This window comes from Bicyclus anynana, chromosome 12 (assembly GCF_947172395.1).
Source record: "Bicyclus anynana chromosome 12, ilBicAnyn1.1, whole genome shotgun sequence".
In the NCBI taxonomy this organism is placed as follows: Eukaryota; Metazoa; Arthropoda; class Insecta; order Lepidoptera; family Nymphalidae; genus Bicyclus; species Bicyclus anynana.
Genome location: NC_069094.1, coordinates 14,168,144 through 14,189,206, shown reverse-complemented (window position 1 = coordinate 14,189,206; position 21,063 = coordinate 14,168,144). Strand labels below are relative to the sequence as shown.

Genomic DNA, 21,063 nt, shown 5'->3' with positions numbered 1-21,063 from the left:
CGTTCTAGCTAGGAAGTTGTCTCCTGACGGTTAGGAGGGTCTGCAGCATCGAAATGGCTTCACAGACCCGTGACCTCGAAAATTACAAGTTGTTTTTCTTTATTTGATACTTTCTATCACTAATCCATGAAAGATTAAAGGCTTTTCGCGGTACAGAATGTAGCTCTTATCTGAAGGTAGCACGACATTCTTGAACCAGATTCCGACTACGTCTTCGACCATAAGCACATAGGAAACGAATTCAACTTACGAAAGACCTCAATAAATCAAATCGATCAGTTTTTGAAATACAAAAATAGTTTTCTATTTTCGCGTCCACAATAACAACAACAATAATACACTCATAATATCAGTCACATAAAACTCCACAAAATAGGTATTCCTAGAGGAAATTCTTTGTAAGTTATTAAGAACAGAAGCAAAGTTTCCAAGTCGCGGTGTCACAAGTTTTATAATGGAATTTGTGGAACTTGCCTCACAGATATTGACGTTTTGATATAGAGTTTAAACTACAAAAGCTTTTATTCCTTTAATAACTTTCCAGACGTAAAAATAGCCTTGATGTGTTTCGTCTTTGTTGTCCAAGTATCATGAATAATTAAACAATTATCGTATCGATCGTGATAGCAAAGTGGATATGACCTCTGCTTCAGACTCTGGAGGGTGTAGGTTCGAATCCGGTCCGGGACATGAAGCTCCTACTTTTAAGTTGTGTGCATTTTAAGAAATGAATTATCACGCGTCTCAAACGGTGAAGGAAAAACAAAGTGAGGAGAGAATTTTCTTAATTCTATGCGTGTGTGAAGTCTGCCAATCCGCAATGGGCCAGCGTGGTTGCACTTTTTCTTATCGCCGCGTTGTAATGACTTGCGGTACGGATGGCTTCAGTGTGCTCGTGGCGTTCGAGCCGTCCACATCTCTTGTTGTGTAATTCTTTATGGGTTACTTGGGATAGGTAACGTAAACGCGATTTTCTAAGGAATTGAAACAGCGCCATCTAGTGGCACTACTGCACAACTGTTTTAATTCCATATAAATTTGCGTTTACGTCAACGTGATGGTAATAGTATGAAAATAATGAAAACTCCCACTAGGCACACAGATGAAAAGATCTAAGCGAACATGCAGCGGAAGCGGCTTCATTTTATACCATCTGTACTAATATTATAATATTATAAAGCTGAAGAGTTTGTGTGTTTAAACGCGCTAATCTCAGGAACTGCTGGTCCGATTTGAAAAATTCTTTCAATGTTAGATAGCCCATTTATAGAGGAGGAAAATGGCTAAATATTATCCCCGTACTCCCACGGGAACGGAAACCACGCCGGTGAAATCGCACGGCGTCAGCTAGTGATTATAATGATGATACGTAGATCGTGAATTTGTTACAAACTAAATTAAAATCACTATCAAATTTGAATATTTTATTATTTCTGATAACATAATTGGTGAACCTTAATAGCATTGACATTGTACTAAATATAACAGTGTGATTAGTAAATTATATACCTTTATAAGGCCTCCTTTAATTTTAACATTATAAATCCTATCATTAGCGGTAGCTCTTTCAAATTCAAATTTCATTTATTTTCATAAGTTTACAAGCACTTTTGAAAAGTCAAGTTATGTCATGATTTAATGGTGGTAATATAAGTCGAAAACTTAAAATTAAAGTTACGAGGCGATAAGAAACAAAAAGAGAAAGCGGTGTTTTCGATTTTGCCGCTGTTTGACCATTTGACTTTGTCTGGTCTCTAGATATGTCGTGGCCTGCGTATCATAGGCCTACAAAATTTTACACTAAATATATGTAAGTCATTGACCATTCGTATATGAAATATCCTATATGATAAGCATATAAATTTGCAAAACAAGACCTTGTCTTGTCTTTTCTTGTCAGTAAAGAATCTACAAAAGGCCTTCAATGGGCGATTTGAATATATTATACAACTCCAGAAGCTGTTTATTGTTCTTGCTCTGAGTCTTCACGTTGCGAATGTCTGTCCGTCTGTTGACGTGGACCTTGGCGCCCTCAACGCCGGACCACGACTTGGCGAGCGACACTAGCCTGCTCCACGGCATCGTCCACTCCCCACGTAAGTACTGAAAAATTAATGTAATATCAAGACAAGGCAAGTACGTGTCGGACCTGCGCACAAAGGGTTCCGTTATCTATTCAAACGGCAAAGAAATCCCGTTTGTTATTGTTTATTTGGAGCCCCCTAGATATTTATTTTATTCTATTTTTGTAAGTAAAAAGTGAAACAGGGTGTTTAAAAGGCAGAGCCACGTATTGGGCAATCAGCTCTTGGCATGCGATCGTGAAGTGCATTTGTTTATTGCGTGATATGCATTCTGAGAGGAGACTCAAGCTCAGCAGTGAGCCGAATGTGGGCCCAGCAATGTATGTAAACTGTTTTCTCTTTACTCACAAATACAACTTAATTGTACATCACACTTAAATGGAAATGGGCAGGCCACATCTCAAGATATGTGGACAAAAGATGGACTATTGAAACATCACGATGGAAAGGTCCATTAGGAAAAGAAATGTAGGGAGACCAATCAGACGGTGGGCTGATAATATCACTCAGATAGCCGGAAACGAAAGGATGAAATCTGGCAAAGACAGGGAGTTGTGGAAGAAGATGGAGGAGGCCTTTACCCTTTCAGGGGTTCATATTTAATAAGAACATACCAACTAATATTACTAACATAATTTAAGAAAACTTGCTAACAAACTACTAACAACTTTTGAAATGTAATTTAGAAATGTAAATGTAAGTAAGGAATAAACGGCTTATTTATACAACCTAATTACCTGATCAAACGGCCTCTTCCCGATATGAAACATGATGTACAAAAGCGGCGCCTTGTTCAGAGATATCTCGGCGGCTTGTTGACTCTGCAGGCCCAACTCCATGTAGATCATTTCACTGTGAAGCTGTAGGTGGTCGTAGATTACCTGTTTGTCAATAACGAAATGTCATATTTTGTGAAAATAGGTGTAAACTTCCAACCCCTATTTCACCCCCTTCAATTTTATTTTCATCATATCGTAGTAGTATATTCATCGTTATACGTTATTCATCATAGTAGAAAGCAATACTGGGATATGTAATTTTTTTAATTCTTCACGAAGTTATCAAATTTTATTTTTACTTCTGGCGAACTAACTCATAAATTACCCACTCGTTGAGTGACCCATTGCACTTCAAAGCATTTTTGCCACAAGTTTGGGCACAAATTTAGATTTTATCAAAAATCTAGTTGCTCCCATAAAGAATACAAACTTCTTACAATTCTACTTACTCTCAAACTGTCTCTGCCAGCAGCTGTCATAAGTATTTGACTAGTTAACGCCGCGGCGTCGCCTGCTCGCTCTGCCTCTGACGCCGGGACGTTTCCCTAGAAACATTTTTTTTATTTATTTTAACGTTATGGCTTCGAACGGTTTGTGTATATACCCAGCCAGTCCTCAAGTAAAATTTGATTAAATAATAAGACATATTCGTGCTAAAAAGGTTAAATATATTCATTCGTCATTGTGCGTTAGTCAATTCAAGTCATGTCATGTTAAGTGAGACGAAGGCAACAATGCCAAAACTTTTGTTAGTCCTCAGAGAAAATCGAAGTAATCACTTAAAACACATGATTAAACTTTTACCCATGCAACTATGCAACTATAAAATGAGTACTACTTTGTGCAATAAAACTTGTAAAATGTAGTAAATGAATGAAAATAAAACGAGACCTGATATTTTAACACAGTAGTTCCCAAACTTGATTGGGTCCCGACCCACCTAACAAAAACGGAGCTACCTCTTAGCCGTCTTAAAAAGGGGCCATAAAATATTGGTAACGCTCAGATTACACAATCTTTGTGGTCAGGTTGTGTCATCATTCTTTATTTCTAGTCTGTGGCCGTCCGGCTGTTAGTCCGATCGGATTGCTTTTTTCAGGGCCCACTCAATATTTGCTCACGACCCACCTCTGGGTCGCGACCCATACTTTGGGAACCCCTGTTTTAACACATTCACTATCATCGCATGAGTTATGAATGTTTTGACAATTTTCCTAAATCTCCTTCTAAAATAGGACCTATACTAGACCATTTATGACAGTAAAGCTAACGAAATACAAACCTCTTCAAAAAATTCCGCAAACTCAGGAAAGTCTTCCAAACCAAAATTGTCAGAGACAGTGTAAGTCTTCTTGCTCTGAGTGACAAGGTCCTCTATTTCTGAAGTGTGTTTATGGTCTTCGTCTATAGAACATAGAGCTTCGGCGATCGCCAGAGCAATGGACGACGGTGAACTATGGCTGCCATCGAACGAGACTGATGAAGAAGTTGCTGTGAATATAAAAATATTCTTAAGGTTTATTACATTTCTTCACGTACAATTCGTTAACTTCGGTACTATAATTTGACAACTATCATATCATATCTAATTTAAGAAAAAAAAAACGAGTGTGCTATATACGAAAAATAAAAAACTAAGCGCCATCTATGAGCCTTAGACATAACTACATCGCAATAGGTTCTTGAAGTGTACAAAAAAGGGATTGTTTCAAAGTTCTCTATGAAAGCCTAAAATAACAAACACTGTCTCATTATGCCTGTAGATTTTTTCATTCACCAATTTTGGGGAGTAAGTTGATGAAGAGTCAAGAATGCTTAGAGAAGTATTAGTTCAAAAATAAAATATCATAATGAGACGGTTTAACGTTGGACTTCGAAACACTGAAGTCTCTAACTCCGATAGAAAATATTTACTGAAAGTTTCTCAGAAGAAAAAAGAATCTACTATTTCCAATCTAATATCAACTAAAAAAAAAAGAAATCTAATATCAACTTATATTTGTTATAACTTACTTGTGCGATGCATTGTTGAAATTCTAACTTGTTTCGGTCTATGTCTGACGTTCATATCATGAGCTTCACCGTTCGACACTAGACAAAAAACAATACATATATTATATATTATATATATAATTGAACATAAATTATTCAGCATGCCGTAAACACTAATTAAGGAAAAACAATAAGAAAATCAGCGCAAACTTTTAATGTATGTGATCTTTTTCCATTTTTAATAGATACTTTACGCCATCGCAGATTAATTAATTTGTACGTGTTATCGCCGCGATGTAACGACTTGCGGTACGGACGGCTTCAGTGTGCTCATGGCGTTCGAGCCGTCCACATCTCTTGTTATGTAATTCTTTATGGGTTTCTTGGGATAGGCGGAGAGAGTGACATGAGTGGAAAAGGGGAGTGTATGTTAACAGTCAAAGGCGCCTTTAACCCTACACACAACGTTCACAAGTGCGTGACTTCACTCAAGGTCATTCTCTGCCATTCTAGGGTCTTATTTTGGTTACAGTTTGATTTGTTAATTAAGTTGTCCTGACAAATGTTGTGAATCATACTCACCTTTGTTCGACATTAGTTTTAGTCTTATAATTATATACATATACATATTATCATATTACATTTATAAAAGAGGAATAAATGCATGTATACTTGAATATTTAGTTCTATCTCTAAGGGATTAGGTAGAGTTTTCGATGAAAGCTCTCAGAATGCTTAAGTTATTCCGCCACTTCTAACAATTATTAGTATCGTCATATTTCAAACGATTTATACCAAACCTTGTCAAATTATATATCTAACTTTGAATTGCTCTATCTATTAGTGATAATTGCATGTAAAATTGACCAGTATTTTTTGAGCTATAATAATAAACAGACAGACAGACGCGCGGTTCGTTGATAACACTCCCATATTATGCGGGCGACGGGAGGGGAAGGATTGCGCGGGTATGCAGTCGTGCGCAATTCTTTCCCTTTCGCGAATTTGCCAAGCTATAGAGAAGATATCAATTCGCTTTCTAATAATATATTTTATTGGTTTTGATAATCCTTACCACTGTTCTCCTTAACCACTTCCTTCTGTGCCCATTTCTGCAACTCCTCATACGCTACGGTGATCAGCATCTGCAGCAGAATGGAACCCCCCACGGGGTTGATGTTGGAGGGGAGAGTACTCTGCAGCGTGGTGGATGCGTTGATGAAGCATCGCGGCAAGCAGTCCAGTGTCCGGGATATGCATGTGAGGCATAGGGACATTGTCTGAAAGAAACCATAATATTAGAGCCTCAAAACGACGGTTATGGGACCCGTCGAACTTCAACCTTCTATTAACCCTTAGACCAATAACTTTCTATTAGCCTTCTATAACAAGATTCCTAAAACTGTGATGGACCTGCCAATGCATAGCTTTAGGCAATGTGTATAGCTTTAGGCGAAGCCAAAAACATTTGCTTAGTCGAGGTTACTACACTATTGATGAGTTTGTTAATGATAAAGATGCTTGGAGGCCGTTGGATCAGCTTCCACCTTCACACAGGAAGTAAAACTATAATAAGAAATTGTAATGTTGTCATCAATTGTAAATTATAATATTGTATGATTTTTTTCAAAAGAGCAACTATTGAGTTTCTTGCCGGTTTCTTCTCAGCAGAACCTGCCTTCCGAACCGGTGGTAGAATCTTTACAATAGTCAACTGACGTATCAAAAGTGCTTGTAAACTGAGCCTACTTGAAATAAATGAATTGAATTTTTGAATTTTGAAGAAAAACACTTAAATTTACCAGCAAAATTGTCTGTCGTCTTTTGAGGGGGACGAAGTAAACTCACACCTCGAAAATATTTAACACCAATAAATATATCCTGAATCCTTACACTACGCATAACTACAAATGTAAAACGTTTTTAAAAATTACATTCATTAACTTCGGATCGATAATTCTCAGATTTAGGACATTTGCAGTTAAAAGAGCATTATTTTGTATGAGTTCATTGTGTAAAAGGACTTCCAACATTTTAAATTTTAACCGACTTCCAAAAGTCTCAAACTCAAAAAACTTACACACAGTCGAACATAGGAATTTTTTGAGTTGATGGAGGCAGTTTAGGACCGCGGCCCCTGCAAAGATTACCCTGCTGTCGCATCCTTCGACTGATGAGGATATTAATGATGATGACGATGATACATGGAAGCACCTGATACATCACCTGATACATGGACGCCCCAGTCTGCACAGCATTGACCAGGATTGGTGGCATGTACTGTAGTAGTGTCCCAGCAGCTGCCAGCAAGCCGGCCAGCCAAGCTGGGCGACGGTCACACCACACCTAGAGGTAAAGTCAAATCAGACTAGAATTTTGGGGCATACTATACCAAAATTATTTAAACGGGATTTAAACTTCAGTCCTGTCGTGACCACGATCCATGGAACTGGATCGAAATATCGAAATTAAAAATCTCGTCGGTTTCGAACAACCACGAAATAAATTTATGATCATACTATACCAGCTTATTAAAATTTCCCTCTCCTGACTAAAAGCCCTTGAAAAAAATTACCTGTGAAATGAACCAACGTGAATAACGCTTATAAGGCTGTTACTATATCAGAAAATAACTCTGAGCACAATGCCGTCATTTCTGAGCGTTATATGTGAGTACGCGAGTGAATGGCATTTCTCAGGATCTCAGGTACAAATGATGAATTATGACTAATTATTATTAACGGCTTTTTAATTATAACTAATTATTATTAAAGTGGTGGTGCCGGAAGTCAGTACAAATTTTTAGTTCTTCGACAATTGTAGAAATAGGTCATTTATTACTGTACGGCATTTGTGTAATTTCCATTGTACACATATATAGATGCTTTACTCGTAAACGCCGTACATATTTCCAGCGCAGGAGACGAAAGATAAGGGTTACAACCATTATCTCTGATCGCATATAGGTGATGATGATATCGAACAACGAATTTTTTTTAAGGGCTTGTAATCTATGAGGTTCTACTAGTGAAGAGAAATATAGACAAAATATCGCTGGAGCTGTCCCAGTCCCATCTCTGACGTACCAATGCAATGAAAGAAATAACGGTATTCCGGTTGCCATTGGTTAAATTTTGTCTATTTCTCTTTATGAGATTATCTCGTTTGTCGCATGTTAGCGCGGCTCTCCTTATAGAAGAGATTTTGAACATAATTAGAAACCAATGCAATCATCAATGTTAAGGATAATAATTATGATCGGGATCGACGTTAGCAGTTGTTGTTAGCAGCAGGGGAGGAGGGAGGAGTAAGGGTATCAACACTAATTTCCCAGTTCTACGTCGCTTTGGAAGAAAGATAACCTCAATATGTAATCAACCTCAATCGCAATAATATTATGTAAAAATATTCAGTTACGAGCATCTCGTATTACGTGCATGATCTAATGGCGCATATTCTAGAATCTAGACCTACGAAGTAGGTTTGAAGATACTAAAATAAAGGAACCCATAAACTCTCACTCCCACCATTCAATTTCAGAAAAAAAATATTTTAATCATGTTTGTATGTTTTGCATGACACAAAATCATAAGGCAGTCTTTAGTTATGTATGGCACACTCAGACGAATTATAGAAGGACCTGAATCGCACTCATAGTCACAAACAAAATTGTCTGTCATTTTCTGAGGAAAACGAGCTTAGATTTGGTATATATCTTATACTAAACTAGAAGTTTTTGACCGTTTTTTACACCATTCAACTACACAAAAAGATATTTTTACGGAGCTCTTTTACCCACGAACACGATTACAACTATTTAACATCGATTATATAGAGACAGCTTTTATAATGGCGTTAGATCATTGATCATATACTTTGACAGAAAAGTAACATCTAGCGAGGCAGGCCCTATACTTTAATTGGTCTGAGATGGCACAGAATATCTTTGCAAAACTTTTCCAATCATAAAAAGGTTTAAAATGAACCTGTCGCTTATCCAGACAAGCGGCCCAGTCCCTCCCGGACACTTCCAGTGCGTAACAAAGCGTCGACTTGAGGTCCTCCTTGCTGCCTATTGTGGCCAGTATGTAGGTCAGGGCGCCTACCGCTCGAGCGTACTCTTCCCCGGCTGAAATAATTTGTATCTGTGTATAGTACTCGTCTAATAATAATAATAAAAAGTATCAAAATACTTGGACCTTGCTCACGAGATTACCGCCATGTGGAATGTTGAGTCAACTATTCTTGTTCCGATAGTTGTTTCAGTCAATGGTCTTATAGCGAAAAGCTTCGACCAACACCTTAAGAAGCTTTCGCTTAACTGTTGGATCAAGAGTCGGATACAGAAGGCAGTGATTCTTGAGACGGCGCGTATTGTGAGGAGGTTCCTCACTCTGGAGCCCTGACCACCGGTTGCTTGGGCACTCAAATGTCCCGCAGCGGGAGGGTTGAATTTTTTTTTTATAAGTTTTTAATAGTGTTTTGTATATTATATGCATAACATTGTTAAAAATTTAAAAAAAAAGGAGAAATAAATAAATGAGAGTAAATAATAAAAACATTTATTCAGCCAAAAAAAAAAAACATAACATAAATAAGAAAAAAAAAAACATGAAAATTAATACTTCGACTGAATGGGGCGCTGCCTCAGCTGTATGCTACAGCTAAGTAACTGTAGCGCTGATTTTCAGGCATGACCCCATGGTGAGCTCACGGACTGATCGGGAAAGCGTTGCGTCGTTTATTGGTTCCAAATTTAAAATAGATAAATAATATTCTACTATGTATCCACATATCTATAGTAAGTAAAATTAGATTGGAGCGAAGGACAACATTCATATTATATGCAGAAAATATAAATAAAAATAAAATAAGATTACTAAAGAACTACAATAAGGACAAAAAAAAATAGAAAAACAACTGTCCTGCAAAATATTTGGTTATTGTTTCTGTAGAACTAAGAGATGTTCTTTAATTAATTTTTTGTAAACATGAAGCGATTTAGCTAGTCTAATTGGTGGTGGCAGGTCGTTCCAAATTTTGCAGACTGAGTACTTAAAAGTCCCCTTAAACGAGGCAGACCTATGAAACGGGCAAGAAGTACATGGAGCTCCTCTTGGCGTTTGTTGTCCTGTCTTAAATGTTTGGAGACAATTGGATCAGAAGAAGGAATATTGTATCTTTTTATATTTTAAATTGATTTACGACATAACAAATCTATAATCCAAGTGAAACCTCAGTCATTTTTGTCTACAAAATAAACTCCTAAAATATCATAACGACTTAACGACCCAGGACTATGACGTCATAAATATCCAATGACTATTGGTTACCTGAAATTGTTACGTCGTGTTGTGTGGCAATTGTTGACTAGTAGATACTGACCGTGATAGCCCAGTGGATATGACCTCTGGCTCTGATTCCGGAGGGTGTGGGTTTGTAAGTTCGAATCCGGTCCGGGGCATGCACTTCTAACTTTCAGTTGTGAACAGGTGTGTGGTGCACAGAAAGCCATCACACTTCTGCCGGCAGCCGTCAGTGTTGTACCACAGCCCGTCGGCCGGCCAGCGGGAGTTGTCTGCTGACATCTTGAGTCAGCATTCATGAGCAGCATGCGAGAGCCACATGTTGACTAGTGGATAGGCTTGATACTGACCGTTAGAGTCCCCCTTGAACCTGCAGAACCCATCAGCGGTGCACAGAAAGCCATCACACTTCTGCCGGCAGCCGTCAGTGTTGTACCACAGCCCGTCGGCCGGCCAGCGGGAGTTGTCTGCTGACATCTTGCTGACAGCATTCATGAGCAGCATGCGAGAGCCACATGTTGACTAGTGGATAGGCTTGACACTGACCGTTAGAGTCCCCCTTGAACCTGCAGAACCCATCAGCGGTGCACAGAAAGCCATCACACTTCTGCCTGCAGCCGTCAGTGTTGTACCACAGCCCGTCGGCCGGCCAGCGGGAGTTGTCTGCTGACATCTTGCTGACAGCATTCATGAGCAGCATGCGAGAGCCACATGTTGACTAGTGGATAGGCTTGACACTGACCGTTAGAGTCCCCCTTGAACCTGCAGAACCCATCAGCGGTGCACAGAAAGCCATCACACTTCTGCCTGCAGCCGTCAGTGTTGTACCACAGCCCGTCGGCCGGCCAGCGGGAGTTGTCTGCTGACATCTTGCTGACAGCATTCATGAGCAGCATACGAGACAAGTGGCAGTTGCGCATCGTTAGGACCTATGTAATTAAAATAAAATTAATAATATATTGTATTTCAAATCAATTATAGCAAAGTAAAGTATTGGAAAGCACGCTCCACGCGACTAGTGGCAATTGCCAAGGTTCTACAGTTTTACAGTTTCAAGTCGTACCTACTCGTAACGATTGAGTCTATAGAAGATAATTCAACAAGAGTAGAAACTAAGAAAGATTATTGTCATTCACAAAGTCATCAACATTATATCCTACTAGCTGACGCCGCGCGGTTTTATCCGCGTGGCTCCCGTTTTCTTAGGAATACGGAGATAAAATATAGCCTATAGCCTTCCTCGATAAATGGGCTATCTAACACTGAAAGAATTTTTCAAATCAGACCAGTAGTTCCTGAGATTAGCGCGTTCAATCAAACCAACAAACAAACTCTTCAGCTTTATAATATTAGTATAGAGTATAGATTTTATATGTTATATGTTTATGATACAAAACAGAATGGGTTTACAGCTGGGCTTTTAATTGTGTAAATTCTACGGCATGTAAACTAAACACTAAAGTAATAAATTCTTCACACTTCATTGATATCAATTAGGCTTAGTTTACAAGCATTTTCGAAATATTATATGATAATATTATTAGATAACGGTGATAATTAGTCGAAAACTTTAAACTAAAGTTACGAGGGTTCCAAACATGCCTTGGTCCTAGAAGAGCCTACAACATACCAGTCAGAGTAATAAGGTAACAGCCATTATTAGTTACTTAATTGAGTTCATGATATTTAGTATTTTCTATGTATGGTCTATACAGATGTATTTCTAGATAAATATGAAGTACTTGCGAAATTATAATTAAAGGAAAATAAGTAAAACCTACTTTAACAACCAAAGACCATGAAGGCTGCGGTTGGGCGAGTAACACCATCAGTTCTAAACATAGAGCAGTCTTCGTCGACAGCTCTTGCGTGGTTTTTGCTGTTTTATCATCGGTACCGTCGAAGAGGTTTGGATTGATGAATGTGATCCACGGGTATGGAGTGTCCTTGAAGAATTTGGTCCCTTCTTGTTCTGTAAATGCCTGAAAAATACCTTGTTTCATATCTATGCTGATATTAACGAGGTAAAGTTTATGACGTTGAAGGGGTAGTCGCTGGATCGCTGTTAGTTATTTTTAAACGCACATGAATAAAGAAAAACGCATCTTTTTTGACTTATGTAGCCGAACATTTTGCCTTGTTACCTTGATTACTAAAATATTATATAGCTTGTAAGAAATGTAGGTTATCCAAAAAAATTAAAAAAAAAAGTTCAGTATTTCATAGAACGACTCAAAACTCGAACATAGGCGAGATATAATGTCTACTGCTAGGTCGGATTATGATATACTTCTAAGAAATATTCAGTAAAAGTTTACAACCCTGAATTGGGAAGTTAATGCTCTCACACCCTCATGCCATGGTCATATTATTATTAAAATCTAATAGTCATTGTTAAAGAGTTAATATTTTTCTCATCCTCTATAGTATTATCAACCCTAGGCTAGGCTGGCGACGCTCTTACAACGGAATTCATTTACGTTGTACGGGCACCCTCAGGGGATCATTCAGCCGCTGAGTGTCGATTTTAACTTATCCCCTGAGGGTACCAATACAAAGTCTATTAATTCCACTGTTACAGCAGCGTGGTAGGTCTAAACTCCCCCTGTCCCAGTAGGCCTAATCCTAAAAAAGTGATGATGACGAAAGAAATAGTTACCTGATGCAAAAAGTGCAACGCAGCTCCTCTATAGACCATACACTTGAATAGCTCATTGCACTTCGCGTGCACATCCCTCACGTCCCGGGACTGCTTGGACCCCTCTAGTCCGGCCAGGTCAGACCCGTTGTTGCTTATAGCCGGCAGTAGTTGAGCCACGCAGAGCAGGATGTTTAGTATATCGTTAATGAGGAGAGGTGTAGTTGACTCTGTTGTGTTGGTCTGGAAAATAGAGGAATTAGATATGGAGATGCATCGCATTTAAGGTCATTAGTTAGTTTCAAATAGTCTTCATACCAATTTTTAGCTTTCTACCTTGACAACTGCGAAATGTTCCATACAAACTTCCAACCCCATATTAGGAAAGTGGGGGGTTAGAGAGAGACAAAAAGTAGTCTATATATAATTTATTCTTTACAAGTTAGCCCTTGACTGCAATCTCACCTGATGGTAAGTGACGATGCAATCTAAGTTGGAAGCGGGCTAACTTGTTAAGAGGAGGATGAAAATCCACACCCCTTTTGGTTTCTACACGACATTGTACCAGAACGCTAAATCGCTTGGCGGTACGTCTTTGTCGGTAGGGTGGTAACTAGCCACGGCCGAAGCCTCCCACCAGCCAGACCTGGACCAATTAAGAAAATCTCAGTCTGCCCAGCCGGGGATCGAACCCAGGACCTCCGTCTTGTATATCCACCGCGCATACCACTGCGCCACGGCACGGTCAAACGTATTTCTACTTAAAAAGTCATGTCAATTCATCGCTCCGTTTTGCCGTGAAAGACGGACAAGCAAACAGACACACACACTTTCACATTTATAATATTAGTATCGATGAATAGATAGATACCTACAACATAGTCATGGGAGCATAGAGACAAAGAATGGTGGATTTTTTTAGATTTCGTTCTCACCTGGCAATACCTGACGGTCAGTATGGTGAGTGTTTCGTTCAACATCCCAGCAAAGATCCTTTGCGCCATTCTAGGAGGTACCGTGTCCCATAAATCTTTTTTACTGCCTGGAAAAAGAAACAGAACTTTAGGTAATTTATCGCCTTAGTATGCAATGCAATTAAAATGCTAGAATTCGTTGACCTCTCAGCTGATCTGAACCAGTTTTAAAATAGCATTATCTAGTTGGAAAAAATATGTATCTATTAAATTTCGCTTATGTACAAAGTATACTTGCCAAATAAACTTCACCCTGTATACTGTATAGTAATGAATGGTAAACAAAAAAAAAACCTTGGCTGAGTTTGTTGTGGGCTCTTCTCGGACCGAGGCTCGTTTGGAACCCTCGTAACTTTAATTTAAATTAAGTTTTCGACTTCAATAGGGATGATGACAGTTTTTTAAATTGTATATAAATTAAGAATATGCTAATAGTAAAGCAATTTTGTAAAAGTAACAGGGTATCTGCGATCATTACTTTCGGAGCTACAGGGATTTAAAGGGTCAGATTTGCGGCGCTGCCGCGGATCCCTGAAAAACGCCCCATACAAAATGGTACAAACTTATGACGTCGTAGGCAATTAATGATTGTTAGATTTGTATGGGCGTTCAAACAAAATCACTAATATCTTTGTTATTTGTGCGTTTATGTTTATAGTTCATTTATTGAAAAATGTCACATTTAATGTAAGGTAGGTAAAACTGTATGAATTTTCATCTAATTACGATAAAAGATTTTTAATAGATTTTGAAATTTTATAATCTTATTTATTTTGCAAATATCCAGTCAATCTTTGCTTTTTATGTATAAATGAGTTAACATTGACCTTATTTACCCGAATGTATCATAAAAATCAATATATTCAAACCTAGTCATCATCCCCATTACCACCATAAATCATGACATAACTTGACATTTCAAAAGTGCTTGTAAATTAAGCCTAATTGAAATTAATGAAATTTGAATAAAGCCTTACCATTCATATAAAGCCACCAGCCTTGCACAGAGGGCGTGCCTGCCTCGTGTCCAGCGTTGGTCGGGTCGTCTATGGGCCGCCCGCCCGAGTCTTGCAGGATGTATAGAGACAGCACGCGGTTGTGCAGGTCCAACACCCGCTCGCCCACCGCCTCCGACATGGTCGCGTAGCGTTTGTAACATGCCTGAGATATACGTTACGTTATCAACCCATATTCGGCTCACTGCTGAGCTCGAGTTTCCTCAGAATGAGAGGGGTTAGGCCAATAGTCCACCACGCTGGCCCAATGCGGGTTGGCAGACTTCACACACGCAGCGAATTAAGAAAATTCTCTGATATGCAGGTTTCCTCACGATGTTTTCCTTCACCGTTTGAGACACGTGATATTTAATTTCTTAAATACACACAACTGAAAAGTTGGAGGTGTATGGCAAGGACCGGATTGGAACCCACACCCTCCGGAATCGGAGGCAGAGGTCATATCCACTGGGCTATCACGGCCATGCCTGAGATATAGATGAACGAATATTAGACATAAATAGATAAATAGACTAACAGACTTTAAGTGATTAAGGCGTGAAAGTGTAACAAACAAATAAACACATTTACTTTCGAATTAATAATACTAATTTTTAAACAATTTACACAAAACCTTGACAAATTATATACTTAAATCCTTTCTGATGAATCACTATACAGGCTGTCACGTAATTATAGGATAAAAGGCAAATGGTTGACACACCATCTAATAGGGATGATGTCAATTTTTTTAATTGTATACATATAAATTAAGAGTATGCTAATAGTAAAGCAATTTTCTAAAAGTAACAGGATATCTGCGATCATTACTTTCGGAGTTACAGGGATTTAAAGTGTCAGATTTGCGGCGCTGCCGCGGATCCCTGAAATACGCTCCATACAAAATGGCACGAACAAGTGACGTCGTTGGCTCGCTGATCGTTAGATTTGTATGGGCGTTCAAACAAAATCACTAATATCTTTGTTATTTGTGCGTTATAGTTCATAGTTCATAGTATGTTTATAGTTCATTTATTGAAAAATGGCACATTTAACGTAAGGAAGCTAAAACTGTATGAATTTTTATCTAATTACGATAAAAAAAAATTTGATAGATTTTGAAATTTTATAATCTTATTTATTTTGCAAATATCCAAACATTCTTTGCTTCTTTTATATAAATTAGTTAACATTGACCTTATTTACCCGAATGTATCATAAAAATCAATTTATTCAAACCTAGTCATCATCTCCATTATCTAAAACTAATTTAAATAGTTTTGTGCACGTCATCGTTATTCCTACCCTACCCATATAAAATAACACGTCAATTCGTCGCTCCGTTTTGCCGTGAAAGACGGACAAACAAAAAGAGACAGACACACACTTTCACATTTATATTATTAGTAATGTTTTACCTATTTGTTTCGTTGAAAAAGCTTCGAGTGCAACAATTGTTTTTTTTTTAAATTGGTAAACGGTGACCAAGTACCGACAAACGCGATGAAAGACTAATAAATTAATAATTAACACTATATTATGTAACTTACATAATCTTGGATTACAAGATTATGTAAGTTACATAGTGAATAGTGATAAGTCACCATTGGTCAGTGCTATTCTGGGGGGACAGCGCGTACGCAGTCCCCACTACCAAAAATTACGCGTCCGAGTTATCCACATTAGGGATAATCGCAGAGGTCAACCCAGCCGCAGTGCAATGGAAGGGCCTCGCTCTGGGGGAACCGCCTTCTTGATCACGGTATCCCCTACGCCAGGTAAGTATGATTAGACTTTCCATATCGCAGGTAGTCATGTATGTTAGAAAAATCTCCTTAGCGCAAGGCAAAAGCAAAAATAAAACGTAAAGCCCCATCTATGCAACGACGTTAGAATTAAATTGTGTTCTGTAGAACCATTAAACCCGACGCGTGTAGTGACGACGCGACGTAGTACGCTGTCTCAAGTACAGATGGCGCTGTTTACTATTTATAATACAGTCTTGTGATTTGCATCACAATATCAATAATACACAATTTCCAATAATACACTGTAATCTTTGATTTGCATAGTCTTTAAACTCACGAACAAAATATTTATTGATTATTGTTAGACTGCTCAACTAGACTAAACGATAATTGCAAACTAGATAAAGATATTTAAAATCAAGTACCTTATGGTAACACTATCGGACAATTTTCATCGGACATATTTTATTATCAGACACTAAACTAAAACGTGCCATTACCATGGTTTGCCTCGTTCGTCTGTCTCCCCATGAATGTCAGATAAAAAAGTTTGAAGCAGTGTCATGAATAAATATTTAGCTCCGGGACAGTATAAATAGGCATAAACTTGCCGTAGAAGGTCAATGTATACCTACCAGTAATATAGAATGACGTTCAGTGTTGCCAGCATCCTCTACATGTTGTACGTAGCAATAGAGAGTGTTCTTGAGCAAGGCAGCGGCCCCCAAAGTCGCGGTCAGCACTGGCAAGTCGGCGTGGTCCAGCGCTTCTTGCGCGAGCACGTGGAGGTGTTCTAAAATATTAATGTCATGATTTTTATTTTTATACTAGCAGATAAGGGCGGGTAGGGTAGACACTGCAATTTTACTTATACATATTATATAAATATATTTTTTTTATAATCTTTGGTTGTCTATCTGTTTGTCCCAACTAATGTCTGAAACGTCTTAATCTCCTCCCTTTAATAAACCTCATTTTAATAAGACTTTCACTGGACTACTATTACTACTTTCTATCTCAGTAAAATCTATGGTTCCCACAGGACTTATGAAAGAGTGAATTTTACGCGGACGAATTCGCGGGCTACATTTGTACATACTTTAAATCTATATTTATTCCGAAATCAACTGTTTAAAAACACGTTTTTAACACGCACTAAAAATTGGGACGTCCAATTTTTTATTATATTGGATTTTTTATTTTATTTTATTTACTATCAAGCAATACCATACATTACATTATACAATATAATAACAATAATTACAAGTTACATTTTATTACATAATGCAAGTAATGGATACCCAGTTTGGGCGTAGCCTTTTGTCGAGTGAGTGATAGGGAGACCGATTTAAGTCACGTGACTATTTTTTTCGTATTCCTGACAGCAAACCCTTTCATTTTATATCCTTAACATGAGGGTGGATTTCAAACAGCCAGTCCGCAATCTTGGGGAATCCGCCATTTTGGATTTGTTATGACGTTTCTTAGTTCGTCATGAATTGTCATGAACTCAGAACTCAGAGTGTGTGCAAAATTTCATCCTAATCGAATACCGGCAAGTGGGTCAAATTGATATTTATACTTTCTTACATACATAGTTAAAAGTGAAGCTAATAAAAGCGTTTTAAAAAGATGACCAAAATCAAAACTACGGCATGCCAAGCTGCAAGCAAAAGTAGTAAAACCTCACAAACTTCTTAATGATTTTTCATGCTAATACTACCTAATAAAGAGTCGCTGGATTTGGTAGCCAACTGGGCAAACTTGTCAGGGTCTGAAGTTTTGGCCACACCATCTGCTTTGTCTTCACCAATGCTTACAAACATTCCAGAACCTTGCCTGAAAATTTCATACATATTCACTAGTTAATTATTGTTAAAATTATTTCAATGTTAATTTTTACTTTATGAGACTTGATTTGAAAAACTTGATTTCTAAAGGTTTCCGAGAATTTCTGCCTGGAAAGATTTACCTTATCTGAATGCATAATATGCCAGAGATGAGGGATGCAAAGGTGTTTTATACACCTCTTGGCAAGGTCTGCATGGTGCGTGTATTGCTAAGCTCAAGATCATAAATGTGCCTATTTAGCTGTTATCATAGAACACATCTTCTTATAGTTCTTTACTGATCGCAAATAAGCCCAGAAGTAAAACAATAAAAAAAAAAATTTTGCTGTTATGCCTTGACAAATGGTATCAGAACAATTTGTGGCACACATTGGCTCTCCGGTTAACAAACACCTCAGTGTTCTGGGTGGCCTGCTAAGCTTCTGAAGTTAACCTCGACCATCTGGATGGCCCAATACACAATGACCAACATGAATGGCCAAGTGCGGAAAAGGAACCAGAACGAAGAAACAAAGAAAGAAAATGTCTCTATTTAGCTCAGTGTCCAGTAAGTACCTGAGTGGTACTTGAGAATACTAGAATAGTTTATTCCTAAAAGGTCCCTCCAGCAAGAGTATACTAATAACAATAATTAGTAATAATTACTTAAAAGCAATAGAAAACTCCTCTTCCAACCAGAGCACTATTTTGACAGCAGCAAATGATGCACTTCTTGGAAAGTCTAACCTCCCACCGACAACACCACAGCAAACATTTTCTGATAGCACTGTTTGGTTTTTCTGAAATTTTATGGTATCTTATGAAAATTTATACTATTTTTACATATTACATTTATACTATTTTTTATACTATTTTTTCAGATTACAAAAAAATATTGATTTTTTAATACACAATAATTAAATATAAGATTTAATATATTTACCTGATAATATTCCAAATCCCTCTGCAACAGGATTGGGATTCTGTCCATAATGTTGCCATCTTCGATAACCTCCATTTTGTTGTGTACAAGAGAAACCAAATAAAACAACAAAAAAAATTTAATACCTACTTATATTACAGCAATAATAACAATATTAAACTAAAGCATGTGTGCATGTTTTAAAATTGACGTCCTTTGCAATTTCAGATATTTCCTGTTGCAAAAGTTGATGTAAAGTCACTCCGTCATGTTTGTATATCCAGTATCCACCATCATTTAATATCAGGTCATATCGTTTAGGACCAGAGGTGGGTGAACTTAACCAGATCTGCTTGTTAGGTGTTTGTCTATTTATTACATAGGTCCCATAGTTCTGACCTAGGGCTACTGTTAGTACTCCGTCCTGTAATTAAATAAAATGATGATAAGTTACAAGGAACTAAACAAAACAACTATTGGGCCAATTCCTTGACAATGAGACAAGTATCTTAGCAATCAATGGATTCATTGTGTGAGTGACAGATCCATTGTGTGGCAGAGAGAAAAACAGCAAGCAGAATCCTGGACTTGTGAACAATGGATGTAGGGTTAAGGAGTTCCTTGACAATCAATTAACACTCCTTCTCTGCTTCTGTTGTTTTCCCTGCCTAGCCAAATTTGGTAAAATAAGTATCCTATTAGAGCAGCTTTGGATACCTATTCTAATACATAACTTGCTGCAATTTTAGAGAGGCCAAGGATAATTAAATTCATTTGTAATGTTTTTGTTCAACAAAATCTTATATCCATCATCTCATCAATCTTATAGCCATCTTTATAGTAGTAGTATTGTAGTGCTAGAATTAGTATAAATCTCTTAAAAGCTAAGATAATAAAAACTCTTTAACTGTATTATCAACTTATTCCCCATTATAAAGTATACCAAATGCTCCCATGGGCTACTTGATGGTAAAGTCCTTGACTAATTCATGTCAATATGTCATCTCAAAAACGGTCTTGCAATGTAGGGAAACAATAATTGAGTATGTTATAACTAAACAAAGAAATTGTGTATTGAGTGTATTTATCAGGCTACAACTTAAGAACTTCACTGCTCTATTAGAAAATGTTAAGTGCCAACAGTTTCTTACAAATCTAACTTATAAACCACGGTTACATAGTACACGGTTATACGGTGCACAGTTACACGGTACACGGCACACGGTTACACGGTACACAGTACACGGTTACACGGTACAAGGTTACACGGTACACGGTTACACGGTTTGGTTTACTATATGATCAGAGCTGGGAATTGACCCTGTATCTCTCAGTCCCAATTAACAGAGGACAAACTGACATTATTAGATAGCTCTAGGTACTAATTAATCCGGCGACTTAAGGAAATTATTACAATAATAATCTAAAGGACGAGAATAATACTTACACTGAAAGTTACATCAGCGCCTTTCAAATTGGACGATTTATCGATTAGTTCTTCGAAATATTCATACAGAGATTCCAACGTTTCATTGCACACTTTATCAAAAACTACAGGATCCAAATCTGGTTGAATACTTTGAGTACTACACAGGCGATTCCTTGCACTTTGAATGTGGTGGCATTTTACGTTGTTAGACCAATGTCTGCATATTGATGGCGTTATATTAATTTGCCGCCGTGCCAGCCAACGACTGGTACGAAGGATATTTCTAAACATATTGATAAAACACAAGATATTCACTCATCTAGGTTATGTTGTTTTTCACTCTTTTGAAATTAGAATTTTGATGGTT

General features: G+C 37.7%; 2 protein-coding genes and 1 non-coding gene across 3 annotated transcripts; all 3 read right to left on the bottom strand.

Annotated features, from left to right (window-relative positions):
* Positions 1-1,418: 1,418 nt before the first annotated feature.
* On the bottom strand, positions 1,419-19,427 carry LOC112050628 (uncharacterized). Its single transcript, XM_052884810.1, has 18 exons — positions 19,289-19,427; positions 19,012-19,145; positions 18,240-18,355; positions 17,152-17,309; positions 14,751-14,934; positions 13,735-13,841; positions 12,821-13,042; positions 11,943-12,143; positions 10,794-11,090; positions 10,512-10,683; positions 8,842-8,984; positions 7,082-7,201; positions 5,931-6,135; positions 4,877-4,954; positions 4,146-4,354; positions 3,313-3,408; positions 2,822-2,965; positions 1,419-2,103 (listed from the first exon to the last, which is right to left on the bottom strand). Exons 1-18 carry the CDS (start codon positions 19,361-19,363, stop codon positions 1,909-1,911), a joined length of 2,856 nt encoding a protein of 951 aa, XP_052740770.1. The 5' UTR covers positions 19,364-19,427; the 3' UTR covers positions 1,419-1,908.
* LOC112057255 (U1 spliceosomal RNA) lies at positions 16,393-16,554 on the bottom strand. Its single transcript, XR_002887676.2, has one exon. It is a non-coding gene; the product is annotated as a U1 spliceosomal RNA (small nuclear RNA).
* On the bottom strand, positions 19,401-21,051 carry LOC112050629 (frataxin homolog, mitochondrial). Its single transcript, XM_024088933.2, has 2 exons — positions 20,715-21,051; positions 19,401-19,691 (listed from the first exon to the last, which is right to left on the bottom strand). The coding sequence occupies exons 1-2, from the start codon at positions 20,985-20,987 to the stop codon at positions 19,443-19,445; spliced, it is 522 nt and encodes a 173-aa protein (XP_023944701.2). The 5' UTR covers positions 20,988-21,051; the 3' UTR covers positions 19,401-19,442.
* Positions 21,052-21,063: the final 12 nt, after the last annotated feature.

Coding starts and splice junctions, on each gene's coding strand:
- LOC112050628 (XM_052884810.1), bottom strand. CDS start 19,363: ATGGAGGTTATCGAAGATGGCAACATTATGGACAGAATCCCAATCCTG. Junction 13,043..13,734: donor TGACCGTCAGGTATTGCCAG/GTGAGAACGAAA, acceptor TCTATTTTCCAG/ACCAACACAACAGAGTCAAC. Junction 7,202..8,841: donor CTTGTCTGGATAAGCGACAG/GTTCATTTTAAA, acceptor CTTTACCTCTAG/GTGTGGTGTGACCGTCGCCC.
- LOC112050629 (XM_024088933.2), bottom strand. CDS start 20,987: ATGTTTAGAAATATCCTTCGTACCAGTCGTTGGCTGGCACGGCGGCAA. Junction 19,692..20,714: donor GCGCTGATGTAACTTTCAGT/GTAAGTATTATT, acceptor ATTTAATTACAG/GACGGAGTACTAACAGTAGC.